At 36.5% G+C, this 14554-nt stretch overlaps 1 protein-coding gene across 1 annotated transcript in view; it reads left to right on the top strand.

Annotated features, from left to right (window-relative positions):
- The window catches only part of LOC150076722 (josephin-1-like), a 103065-nt gene extending 89043 nt beyond the window's left edge, over positions 1-14022 (top strand). The window contains exon 6 of the mRNA XM_090386315.1: positions 13729-14022. Coding sequence (XP_090242441.1) covers positions 13729-14022 — 294 coding nt within the window. The remainder of the gene's footprint in view (positions 1-13728) is intronic.
- The last annotated feature ends 532 nt before the right edge of the window (positions 14023-14554 follow it).

Genomic DNA, 14554 nt, shown 5'->3' with positions numbered 1-14554 from the left:
TGCTGCACCAGGTAAGATCAGAGCATGAAAGGTGAACTATCCAGATCTTGAAAAGGTACTCTTGGTATGGCTTAAGGCTGTGTGCAAAAAACATTCCTGTAGGCAGAAATCTTAAAAATGAAGGGAGAGTTGTTTGCACTTTGGATGAATATTGAAGATTTCACACATTCCAATGAATGGTTCCAGAAATTTAAGACTCATCATGGGCTTTCTTCAAACAAGTGTACAGCAAAGTACAGCCGTCAACACTGAAGCTACAAAAGAATGAAAGAAGAATCATTTATTAATGATGTTTTGATGGCATTAGGCTTGAATAAAGTCTTCAGTGTTTTCAAAACTGGGCATTTTTTTTAAGTTGCCACTAGATAAAATGCTTACATTTAAAGATGAAAACTGTAGTGACTGGAGAAGAAAAAAAAAAGGAAAAACAATGGATTACCATTCTCTTGGTGGCATACATGTGTGGCACACAGAAGCCTCCTCTCTGCTCTTTGGGAAAGCCCAGAATCTCCAATGCTTTAAAGGTTTGAAGACTTACCAATTATGTATCAAGTGAACAAAAGGCTTTTGGATGTCATCAAAAAATCTATGAGGAATGGGTCAAAGACTTAGATTGTAATATTGAGTGGGGAGAATAGAAAAATTTTGCTGTTTATAGATAATGCACCCCTGATTGTCTATTTGTTTGTTTGTTATCTGGTTTTTAGGAGCATTAGCAACTAAGGCCATATTGCTCCGGGATATGCGGTGGTCATTCCCTGACCTTTCCACATCCTCCGTATTTGGTGGTGATGGGCTCGAACCCCGGTCTAATCAAGAAGCATGTGCTACGCACTGCTGCTCCTTCCCACCTGGCTACGGAGGCACCAGTTGTCTATTTGCAATCACTATTGAGTACTTGCCACTTAATGACATCAGTTCTTCAGCCATTTGATCAAGGTGTAATCCAGTGATTTAAAGAAAAACTGTCAAAGAATGCTGTTAAACAAAATTGTGCATTGTCTTGAGAGCCAAACGCAATGCAAAATTGTTGTGCTCTAAATAATGTGTATGTATGTTTCAGCATGGGATATGATTGACATAGGCGCCTCCGTAGCCAGGTGGGAAGGAGCAGTAGTGCGTAGCACACGCTTCTTGATTAGACCGGGGTTCGAGCCCGTCACCACCAAATACGGAGGATGCGGAAAGGTCAGGTAATGACCACCGCACATTCCCAGAGCAATATGGCCTTAGTTGCTAATGCTCCTAAAAAAAAAAAAAAAAAAAAAAAACCAAAATATGATTGACAAAAAAGTGATAACTGTCTGCTTCAAACATGCTGGATGTGTCATCACATTGAATGCAATGAATAAAGCTTCGCATGCTTCCTCTGTTAATCATGAAGAACAGTCTAATAATACTGAATAAATTTTTGAGGATGTGCATCATCTCTTTGACTTAGAGAGAAACGTTTTGAAGACTATTAAAAGTGGATGCAGAAATTGCATGTTTCAGGATATGCACGAATGAAGAGAACTCATTACAGATGCAATGAAACCTGAAATTCATACTGATAAAAAGAAAAACCTACTGTTATTGACCAAGATGTTTTGTTTAAGGATTAGAGCTTGTACATAAGTTTATTTTTTCAAACGAAACTTAACTGCAAAAACAATCCAACAGCTATCATGCACGTTTGTAATTCTCGTTTCAAAAATGCTGTACACTGAAACAGTTTATTTTGGCAGATCCATCACCCTGTCTGTGGTTAGGCCTTGATGTACTTATAATTATGTACACATTATAGATAATGTATGTATGTATGTATGTACAGTAATTACTGTACATACTAAAAGCATTGTAGGGCTTATGCCTCAGGCTGCGTGAAAGTTTACCTGACATACAAGTTAGTGCAAGAGCATCACGTTAGTATGCAGCAAACTCTAAAAATAGCTGAAAACGGCATTATTTTAAGCGTACCTTATATTGTGAATACCTTCACAACCAGTTGCCATGATATTGCATATTGCACTACCTCTAATAAGTAACGCTTCACCAATGGAGAAGGCTACTGTTACTTATTCTCAGCGGATACCACCACCTATTTGGCTCTTTCTCAGTGGGTTGGTAGGTACAATAATGACAATTAAGTGGTGCCTTAAAACCTATACAACCACTTCTGCTGTACCAGAGGTCCTGCTGGTCAACCTGTTTTCTACTGTAAGCCTCCTATTAGAGAATTAGGAGAGACTGATTTTCCTTTATTATGGAAATTCATCTGTTGTTTTGCAGAAATAAGTCATCCACACTTTCTCTAAATTTCACCTGTCTGTTTACATGGTAGGTACAAGTGGTCCCTAAATCAGTTTTGTTTTAGCTGCTTTGCAAGTAACCTTACAGTGTCTAAGAGGAAATCCTTGAGTGTAGTGGAAAAAGTGGAAGTGCTTAATAGTATAATCGGGACATTAAAAAAAGAAAAAGCTTTAAAATTTGGTATCCTGTCAGTAGTGTGTCAGCCATTCTGAAAAACCATATTTCAATTCTCAAACTGTTTGAGGAAACAGGATCCATTCAGAAGCATGCAAAATTATGCCTGTATGAAGATGCAGATGAAGCCGTTTTAAGTGGGTGAAGTTGATTCTAGAACAAAACATGCTGATAGAAAAAAAAAGCTATCAGGACCATTAATAAAAGAAAAGGCTATGGAGTACGCATCTTTTATAGGGCATAAAACATTCCAAGCCAGTTCTGGTTGACTGGACAAATTTAAAAAGCACCATGGCTTACTCAAAAGTTATTTCTGATGAAAATTGAGTTGTAATTGAAGACTCTACCCGTTGGAAAGAAACAGGTTTGAAAAAAAAATTGTGGAGGACTAAGAGCCCAAAGACATTCAATGTTGATGAAAGAGGTCTATTTTTTAAGTGTTTATTTTTTATAAACACTTAAAAATAGTAAGGAGAGAATTGCAGTCTTGATTGGTGCAAATATGGCTGGTAATGAAAAGCTGAAGCTTTTGGTAATAGGAAAAAGTAACCGACGTGTCAAAGGAGTAAAATTGTTAAGAGTTGGACTACAACAAAAAATCTTGGATGACAAGTGAAATTTTGAACAGTGGATCTTAAATTTCACTAGAAAGATGCTGAAATAAAACCAAAAAATTGCGCTGATTGTCGACAATTGCCCTACCCATCTTCACTTTGTAATTTCTAAACTTACAAGGAATGAAGTGTGAAACTTACAAGTGTGAAGCTTGTTTTCTTCTCTCTGAATACCTCATCTCATTATCAAGAATTCATTATCAAGAATTTTAAAATTAACTACCAATGGCTCATCTGAAAAAAATTATAATGAGAATAGAAACCAACCAATCTTCAGATTATGTTATAGATTTGCAAATGTGCATATCAGAGGTGTGGAGTCAAGATGTGATGGAAACAACGATTAAGAATTGTTTGGCAAAAGCAGGTTTTGTAAAATGCCAATTAACAGTGATGAGAGGAATGAACTACTACTAAATATTGAACAATCTTGGGAAGACCTAAGTGAGAGGGTTGATCAGTGAAGAAAATTTTTTTTGACGAATTTTTAGGAGTCGATAATGATGTCATATTAGCTGAATATCAGAGTAACTCCAACATTTTTGAGAGTATTCAAAGAACTAGTGAGAATATTGACAATGAGTTGTATGAAATTGAGGGCAACAAAGGCAATGAGGGCAATATTAAACCTTCCAAATGTGAAATGTGGGCAGATTTGAAACTTTGTGTTGAGGCCCTCAGTGTGAAGATAATGGGCCAGAAAATATATTTTAGTGTTTAAACAAATGCAAAGATTTTTATGAATGACATACAGTAAAATCTAGTGTACAACAAAAAATAAACCAAATATTTTATGAAATAATTCTTAAAAGTGCTAATATATAATGTGCATCATGCATGTATCAATATATTAACTGTTTTAAAATGTTAGAAAATTTATTCATTCCCATTTATTTCCCATCTTTTACTGTATTTGTGAATCTTGAATTACAGCATTTTTTATTGTTGAAAAGGTTATATTTCTTTTTAACAAATATTTTCAAGTGAATGATTGATTTCATTATGTACAGGTTCCAACTTTATTTTAGAGTTTGTTGTGTACTAACATGATGCTCTTGCACTAATTTACAAACACATACATAATTTACAAATTTATCTTACTGTAATACATGTGCTTAGGCTTGACGTAGCTGAGTGATCAAGTGCACAAGTGCAGTAGCACATGCTCTTTGATTGGACCAGGGTTCAAGCTCGTGACTGCTAAATACGATTAACATTTGTATTGATTGATTTATTGTAAACTCCACTGACCTGGTGGTCATGCCGGAGTATAAACAAGAACTTTTTTTATTTATTTTTTTAATTATACTGTAAACTGAAAGGACAGAATTCATAGGATACCTGGTTTCTGGGCAATGCAACACTGTCACCCCTCTCACTAGTGAATGAACCCACTGCTGGCAGGTATATAGGTACACTGCATCACTGCATTCATGTAGATGGTAATTAGATATCAGAATAGATAAACGTCGTAAGTTAACTGACTTTGAAAGAGGGATGATACTGGGTGCCCAATGCCATGAGTCACTCTGTCGTGGAGGTGGTACAGAAATTGTGCTATCCCCATTCAACAGTATCAAGAGTATATTGGGAATATACCATTTCTGGAATAACATCTCATCGTGGACAGCTCTGTGGGCAGAGAAAGACAGTGGATAAACGTGGCTGTCGACGTCTGTCTCGCATTGTTTCAGCCAACCAGAGAGCGACAGTGGCACAAATCACCACCAGCTTCAATGAGGGAGGTGCCAGAAACGTCTCCACCAAGACCATCAGGCGATCATTAGCTGCAATAGGTTATGGTAGCCGCCGACCAACCAGAGTCCCATTGCTAACATCACAACACAGGACTCTACGCCTCAACTTGGCGAAAGAACATTGGCACTGGACCTTGGATGATTAGAGACGAGTCTCCTGGTCCGAGGCGCCTCCATAGCCAGGTGGGAAGGAGCAGTAGTGTGTATCACATGCTTCTTGATTAGACCGGGGTTCGAGCCTGTCACCACCAAATACGGAAGATGCGGAAAGGTCAGAGAATGACCACCGCATATCCCCGAGCAATATGGCCTTAGTTGCTAATGCTCCTAAAAAAAAAAAAAAAAACTCCTGGTCCGATGAGTCCCATTTCCAGTTATTTCTAGTGGAAGGGAGGATGCGTATCTGGCGGAAACTGCACAACACTATCCACCCGTCATGTCAACAAGGAACTATTCAGGCAGGTGGATGATCAGTAATGGTCTGGGGCGTGTTCAACTGGCACATGTTGGGACCTCTGGTACGTCTAGATGTATCTCTGAACAATCCACGTTGCATGTCCATCCTTGCAGACCATCTGCATCCCTTCATGGTCATTGTGCACCCACAGGACAATGGACTGTTCCAGCAGGAGAGTGTGCCTCTCTCTGCAGAGCCGTGGTGACTAGAACATTGTTCTAAAAGCATTCCGCAGATTTTACCACCATGGAATGGCCTCCCTGTTTAACAGCAGTGAACCCAGTGGAGCATCTTTGGGATGCTGTGGAAAGGTCCGTTCGAGCTTTGGATCCTCCACCCAGGAATGTGACAGAATTATGGACAGCAATGCAGCAATCATGGATGGAAGTACCTGTGGAATGCTTTCGTGAGCTTGTGGACTCGATGCCCTTATCTTTACTAGGTAGGTATCCCATGATTTCTAAGTGGACAGAAATCATGGGATATTGTATTATATTATATTATACTGTACTGGTAATACAGTACAGTAATGAACATTTAACGTATAATACATTAATTTGAACGTTTAATGTATAATACATTTATATTTGAACATTTAATTTATTATACATTAAATGTTCAAACTTTCTTTGTTCTTTTGCTGATTTTGTGAAATATTGATATAACAGCCTTTCAAAATAATAACTGTTTTTCTTATTCCCCTAATCATATAAAGAGCTTTAACTATGTGCACATGGTATAGCAATAAAGTTCCTAGACTGGTGCTGTTGCAGTTATGTTTAATGAGTTTGAAAATAAACATAAGTGGTATGCTATGCAGAGATTGCTCAGTAGGCTGACAGATTTCAAGTAAAAACCACTTTCCTTGGTAGCATTAATGTCCAGTGTCATGATTTTGAAATGGAGAAACGAATGAATATCAAATTTTGCTTAAAATTGGGAAAATCTGAAATGTCAAAAACTCTCTATGGTGATAAAACATTGTTTTACCAGTGTGTCTCAATTGTATATGCAATTCAAAGATGGACATGAGAAGTGGGCATCTGTCAACTTCTGGAAATGAAAAGTTGCAAAAGTTCAGGAAATTGTGGCAAGGGATCATTGTTTGACCCTCAGATAGTTGATGAATTGGATATGAATAAGGAGACAATTTGTCAAATTCTGCATGAAGATTTAGGGAAAAGGAAGGTCTCCACAAAATTTGTGCTGCACAGCTTCAAAGATGAGCATAAGTAACAAAGTGTCATCTTGGAAGACTTCATCCAAACTTGTCAAGATAATCCTAATTTCCTTGATTGTATTGCCATTAGAGATGAGTGTTGGGTATTTTGGTATGACCTAGAGACAAAATATCAGAGTATGCAGTGGACTTCAAAATCCTCATCGAGGCCCAAAATGTTTTGTTTATAGAAGTCCATGAGCAAGATGATGCTGATCATGTTTTTTGACAAATGGTGTGATTCACAAGGAATTTGTACCTGAAGAGGAGAGAGGTCCTTTGTACATCAAGTACAAATTCCTTGTACTATATGTACAAGGAATTGTACATAGAGTATAAAAATTTCTTGTGCTCTATGTACAGGTGCTTTGAAGACTATTGAAGTGCTTTTCCTGGTTGAGGTTGTAATTGGATAGAAAAGCAGCTGGTTCTTGTGGCATATAATTTTTGATGAAACATGCCATAGTACAGATTAGTCATCCACCATACCCTCCCGACCTAGTACTAGCAGACTTCTTCCTTCCAAAGGTGAAAACTGCCCTGAAAGGAAAGAGATTTCAGAATGTTGAGGACATGAGGAAAAATGTGACCATCAAACTGAACATTCTCTTTGGATGACTTTACTGACTCTTTTCAAGAACTGTTAAAATGGTGTAATAAGTACATTCACTTAGTTGATTATTACTTTGCATAAAAATAAATCCATTTTTGAGCTCCTTCACTTTGTGTTCTTTTTATTGTACCAGTCTAGAAACTTTATTGCCACACCTCATATGTACAATATGTGTGTGTGTATTTGATGTAGTGAATATGTGCATATTCACTATGTCAAATGTAATTTATAATTGAAAAAATTAGTTTACAACATGCAGTCTATAGCTTGGACTACCCTTTTGCCAATGTATACTCTAAATTCATAAGTTCTTTATGATCCCACTTTTCCATTTTGATCATAACATTTCGTACTGACAGAGCTGTACGAAATGTTATGGCCCTAATGGATTATTATAGGTTTGGTTCCATGACAAAGTTTGCTGTGATGTTCCCTTATACTTTACTTTGCTTTCTACTGTTGATATTTTGAATTCATTAATGTTCATTCCAGCCATACATAAGAATAATTGCTCATTATTTGTCAAATATTCATAAAATTTACACAATCTGCAATTTGGATGTCTCAACACCAATGCTGTTAACTAGTATTATATATTATACTGTGTATATAATTATTATTATATTGATTGTGTATATTATTTGATTGTTTGAATCATTAGTATTTTTCATATTTTTCCAGCTTTGCATCTGCCTTCTTATATTTCAACTTCCCTTTCTGTAATTTATCTAGGTTTTTATTTTATTTAATCGTACATGACAGGTTGTGCCCCAATTACAACGTACAAAAAATAAATAAGAATATAAAACAAACATTTAATCTTTAAAATCTTAATGTCAATAAAACAATTGCAAAAACTCTAACATTAAATCAATACAAAATAAATATTGAATAAATGTCAAAACTAAAACACCAAGTGAATACAATAAGATATAAATATATGAGTCACTATTTAAATTCTGAAAAGACACATAAAATTTATATATTTTAAAATTACTTAAAGCACAATGCTATAAGAATAAAATCTAAGAATGGATGTATGGCTGTAGAATGAATGTCAATAAAAGGATATAAATCTAAAATGTTTATTAAATGTAAAAGACAATTGATTGGACTGGTTCTACCACAATCTATATAATTTTTTTGTCTATTAAATATGTTTGGAGTGTTGAAAGTTCAAATAAATTAACAGGGCTGTACAATGAACTTTGTTATATAAAAGTTTATGAATGAATTGGAGACCTGAAAGAATACGCCATATGGCCAAACCCTTCAAATTATATCTTTCTTAGTATTTGTTATACCAACGTTTAAAGTATCTACCGTATTTCCCCATGTAAAGGATGCTCCCATGTATAAGATGCACCTTAATTTTGGGGCCCGAAATTTGAAAAAAAATGTAATTCATAAAGTTATTGAACTCAAGTTTTATTCATCATAAAATTCATACAACTCATCACTGTCAAAATTACCATCCATTAGCTTGTCCTCATCTGTATCTGATGACGAATCACTGTAGTAGTAGTAGTAGTAGTAGTGGCACATGATGCAAGAAAGCAAGTGTAGGAGCTTATGCAGCATCAGCCAAAAAAAAAAAAAAATCACACCATTCCCTCCAAATGCCTGTCCAGTTCCTCCTTAAATTTATTTAACCTATCAACTTCCACAACGACAGATGGAAGTTTGTTCCAGCAATTAACTACCCGCTGGCTAAAGGCAAATTTCCGCACATCTATTCTACATCTGTCCTTTCTTAATTTGAACTTATGTCCCCGTAGGTTGGTAATCTGAACAAGTGGAAGGATCCCATCAGAATTCAGCGTGCTCAACCCATTCAAGGCCTTATAGACCTCAATCAGATCACCGCGCAGGTGCCTAGTCTCCAGCCACTGCAATTTGCAGAACTTAAGCCTCTCTTGGTAAGAGAATCCCTTCATTCCCCTCACCAATCTTGTTGCCCTTCTCTGTACACGCTCAAGCAAATCTACATCCTTCCTAAAATGAGGCCTCCCGACCTGTACGCAGTACTCAAGGTGTGGCCTGACCATTGCCTTATACAGAGGGACAATCACCTCCTTTTCCCTGCTAGCAAAATTCCTATATATCATTGACAAAACCCCATGACCCGCCCTAGCAGCCTGTCTGCACTGCTCAGAAAACTTCATATCTGACTGCACAATTACTCCCAGGTCTTTTTCATTTTCTACCACCTTAAGTGTAGTACCACACAGTTGGTACGTTTCTCTGGGGTTACTTCTACCCATATGCAGTACTTTGCATTTGTCAAGGTTGAACTTCAGTTGCCACTTCTTAGCCCATCTGCCCAAATTATCTAGATCCTGTTGCAGTAGCACACTGCCATTACTGTCATTAACAACCCTGCCAACCTTTGTGTCATCTGCAAACTTCGACATTAAGCCTGATATACCTTCATCAATATCATTGATAAATACACAAAACAACAGTGGACCCAACACCGAACCTTGTGGGACTCCACTAATAACATTAGTCCACGAAGAGCAGCACCCATTGATTACCACCCTCTGTCTTCTCCCACTTAACCATCCTTTTATCCATTGTAGCAACTTACCCGTAATACCATTCTGCTCCAATTTGTACAGTAGTCGTCCATGCGCAACAGTGTCAAAAGCTTTCCTGAAATCCAAGTATATGATATCAAAATTATTTTTTGCATCCAGTTCCTTTGTGACCACATCATAATAACCAATCAAATTTGTCAGACAAGACTTTCCCTTAACAAACCCATGCTGTGTTTGAATTATTGCTGCAGTCTTGTCTAGATGATCCTGCAATGCATCTTTAACCAGCGACTCCATTATTTTACCCGGAACAGAAGTTAAACTAACTGGTCTGTAATTACTCGTGTCACCCTTCGATCCACCTTTGTGAATTGGGGACACATTTGCACATCTCCAGTCCATGGGAACCTCCCCTGAGTCCAAGGATGCTCTCATAATTATGGCTAAGGGTTTGCTTAGTTGCTTTGCCGCCTCCTTTAAAATAACTGGATAGATCCCATCCACCCCAGGTGCCTTTCTTATGTTTAACTTCAACAATTTCTCCTCCACTTTGCTCTCAGTTATTACAAAATCATTAAGCACACTGCTACAATTTGATAACCTTCCATTTTCAAATTGTAATAATTCCTCACGTGTGAATGTAGATGCAAAATACTCATTCAGTTTGTTTGCTATCTGAGCAGGATCATCAATAGTCGAACCATCGATGTCAAGTGGACAAATCATATTCATCCCCTTCCTTTTAGAGTTTATATAAGTAAAGAAATCCTTGCTGTTTTTCTTAGCATCTTTTGCCAAAGATTTCTCGTAATCCGCCTTCGCCTGCCGAACCTCCTTTGTGACCTGATTACAGACTAGCTTATATCTGCCACAGGCTTCTGCGTCTCCTGATAATTTATATGCATCCCATGCATTTTTCTTCTCTGTCACGAGTCTCATTAGTTCATTTGATAACTATTTAGGCCTAAACCTTGAACGATATTTCTTAATCGGTATATAAAGTCTAGTAGCTTCCACGATTAATTCTTTGAATGCTTCCCACTTAGAATTTACTGTTTGTAACATCGTCAGTTGATCCCACTGTACAGAATTTAAAAACTGTCTGAGACCACTGTACTCCCCTTTACGGAAGCAAAAACCCTTTCCTTTACCCCTGACGGTAGTTACCTCTTTGAGTAAATCCCACTTCAGCACACTGTGATCACTGCCACCTAGTGGTTCCTTTATCTGCAAATTCTTAATACACGAATGATCACTGCTGATAACCAGATCAAGAGTGTTACTTTCTCTGGTTGCCTCTCGAACATGCTGCTGCAGAAAACAATCATCCAATAAATCCACAAAAGTCTGACTAGTGTGTGAGTGACCAACCCAACATATCCCCGGAGCAATATGGCCTTAGTTGCTAATGCTCCTAAAAACTAAAAATAAATAAATAACATACAACTGCATGCTTCCACACTCAGGTAGTGTAAAACAAAAAAGACTTGGGGATAATTGTGCAATCAGACATGAAATTCTTTGAACAGTGCAAGATAGGCCGCTAGGACAGCTCATGGGGTTTTGTCAAGTGATATACAGAAAGTTTTCCAGCAAGGAGGTGATTATCCTGATGTTTAAAGAAATGGTTAGGCCGCCGCACCTTGAGTACTGCCTATAGGTCTCTGGAAGCCCCATTTTAGGATGTAAAGCTGTTGGAATGGGTATAGAGAAGAGCAGTGAGATTACTGAGGGAAATGAATGGTTACTCCTACCAAGAAAGACTCAGTTCTACAAGTTGCAGCATATGGAAACTAGGCACCTGCAAGATCTGATTGAGCAGTTTAAGGCTTTGAATGGCTTGTGTAAAAAAGCGAAATGTTGATTACCTGCTTACTCTTGCTTAGACAACACACGTAAAGGGACAAATTTAAATTGAGGAAGGATGATTACAGAGATGTATGAAAATATGCTTTCAGCCAAAGGGCTTCATCATCTGCCCATTCCCTCTAATAATTTGTTTAATCCCTCCTTTAACTTTATTCAAATTACCCACTTTCACAAAAAATTAGATGGAAGTTTGTTCCAAAAATCAGTTATTCTATGGCGGTAAGGAAATTTTCACGCATCTATCCTGCTGCAACCATTCTTTTTCAATTTAAATTATGTCTCCTTATGTGTCATACAAGAAAGAGTATAGATGCTATTAGCATTTAGTTTACTCAATCTGTTTAAAGCATTAAGCACTTCAGTTGGGTCTCTTTGTAGATTCCTAGTTTCCAGATGTTTCTCTTTCTTCGCAAGATTATTATTTTGTGCCCTTGACTATTTTGTTACTCTTCTTTGCACAACAGATCTACATCTTTCCTAAAATGAGGCTTCTGGACCTATATGTAATACTCAAGATGCAGCCTAACCAATGTCTTTTACAATTGGATTTTACCACCTTATTCCCCATAGCAAAATTTCTCTATAGGGAAGGGTGTAGGACATTACTTTGGATTTGTGAAATAAAGGCAGTTCTGAGAGCAAGATGCTGGCACTAGGCCAGTCAGTGTGACTTCGGTGGTAAGAGAAATCATGGAGGCACTCAGAGTGCAATTCAGAGATATTTAGATTGAATTGTAATTTCGAAGACCAATGTTAGCCTTCAAAATTCCATGATTTTCCCTTGAGTTTTGCAAAGGGAAAATCATGTTTAACTAAACTGGCTTGTTAAACATGATTAAAGATTGATACAGCCATTCATGAGGCGATGTAGGAAATCATTTCAAATTCCTTTATTTGGATTTCAGTAAAGCATTTCACTCACTCCTTTATGAGAAGTTAGTACAAGCTAAGAACATTTTGGGATCACAGGTAAAATTCTGATACGGATGATAGGGTGACTACAGGGCGGGAGACAGAGGGTTGTAATTAATAGTTTCTCTTCAGATTGGGCTAACATTAGAAGTGGAATTGCCCAGCAATTGATTTTGGAACCACTGTTGTTTCTGATTTTTTTGTAAATGACATCGATGTGGGATAAAAGTTGTGATGTCAAAATTTGCAGATAATATGAAGATTGGAAGAGTGGTTAATGATAATTGCCAAACAGTGCTCCTTCAGGATGACTGGGATAGGCATCAGGGAATGGCCAGAAAAGCAGCAGCCACATTTTAATGCACCTGGGGGAATAACAAACTCCAAAAATAACTTATACACTTTTTGTGGTTGAATTTAAGTAGAGGAAGAAAGGGGTTTAAGAGTTGATACAGGTAGATAGTAATTTCTCTGAGGAGTGACATAAGTGAACATAAATGGAAAAGAAAGCCCGTGGTATCCAATTGATGATTTATCAGATATTTGCTTGCAAAGATATGGAAATCATAATCTCATTGTATAAGGCAATTGTAAGACTGCCCTTGGAATACTGTCTGGGTGTGGAGACAGTATTCCAAGAAGACCGAACCTAAAAAAAAAGGCACTTGAAAGGATCCAAGGCTAGCACCTCATATAGTTCAAGTCTAATGTCAACAAATATCTTCTATCGTCTTCTCAATCTCAAACCCAAGCATGGTACTAAGTACTATAGGTTCTAATACCTCTCGCGTTTGGGGTTTTCATAAAAAAAAAAAAAAAAAAAATGGTGAGATCTGCAAATGGGTACCTATACAAGAAACAACTATTATTATTAAGCTCTGTAGCTCACATATTAATGCTCACATATTACCTATACTATCTGTAGCTCACATATTACCTATACAAGAAAAGACTTAATATGTGGGCTACAGAGCTTAGCAGCTAGGAACTTTAGAAGTGACCTGATTGAGGCCTATAAGGCTCTGAGAGGAGGGTCACGATAATATAACTATAATGTTGATATTCTTGTCAAAAGGAATATAATCAAACTCCTCTACCTATGGTCTTGCCAGAGCATAAATATAACTTTCCTTTTGTATATTTAAAGTTGCATTAAATCAAACTTTGCTGTATAATTAATTTATTTTATATTTTTATTGAAATTAAATAATTTGGCAGCTTAATTATTTTAAGTACTGACAATTATAGTGTTAGAGCAATAACAATTCTTTTATTTTTTAGGAACCAGAACTAATTAGTTATCTTTGTGAACAAATAAACTGCAAAGATAGAGAAATATTTGTGGTCATGATCCAAGAAATTGAACGTAACAAAATGTGGAAAAAAGATTTAAGGCACCTTGAAGCTTCTACAGTATCTAAGAATTTAGCTGTAATTGAAAGTATGCAGGTATCCCTCTCTTCAGAGGATAGTGCTGCATCTGTTACTATACATAGTGATCATAAGACCCAGGCAGACATAAAGGCTGATGCTGGTTGTGGTCCAATAAACTGTAAAGGCAGGATGACTTCGTAGCACAGGCACTTTTGCTTAATTCATCGTGCAATATATATATATATATATATATATATATATTAAAAGGAGTTAAATACTTTTGGAAAACTACATCATCCGTCCTTTTTTTACGTTTTCCACTGTCTATTTAATTGTTCTAAAATTTACTAATTTTGTGTAATTTAACTATCAGCCAGTATATGCTTAGCAATCTATGCAGCAAAACCTAAAAGTTCTATGATGTGCATACTGAATTGTTAAATTTATCGTGTAAATTATTTTTTAAACAAGTAGTAATTTTTTAAATGTTTTATAAAGTTCTGTAATTGTGTGTACATAAAATTAGTATATACAAAAATATTAAATATGTATATAACAAACAATTTTTTATCTATAAACATATAATTAAGTCATATATAATTCAAAGTTATATAAATTGGGACAGTGACGTGATTGATTGAGCCAAGTATTAATTAAATTTTTATTTTGAAATTATATTTAAATTTGTCAATTTCTTGAGTTTCGTAAAATTGATCATTAACTTGCTAATTAT

Source organism: Mastigoproctus giganteus, chromosome 12 (assembly GCF_048544385.1).
Source record: "Mastigoproctus giganteus isolate SK-2022 chromosome 12, ASM4854438v1, whole genome shotgun sequence".
NCBI classification, from domain to species: Eukaryota; Metazoa; Arthropoda; class Arachnida; order Uropygi; family Thelyphonidae; genus Mastigoproctus; species Mastigoproctus giganteus.
The sequence above is the reverse complement of the archived record's forward strand: the minus strand, read 5'-3'. Positions and strand labels throughout refer to the sequence as shown.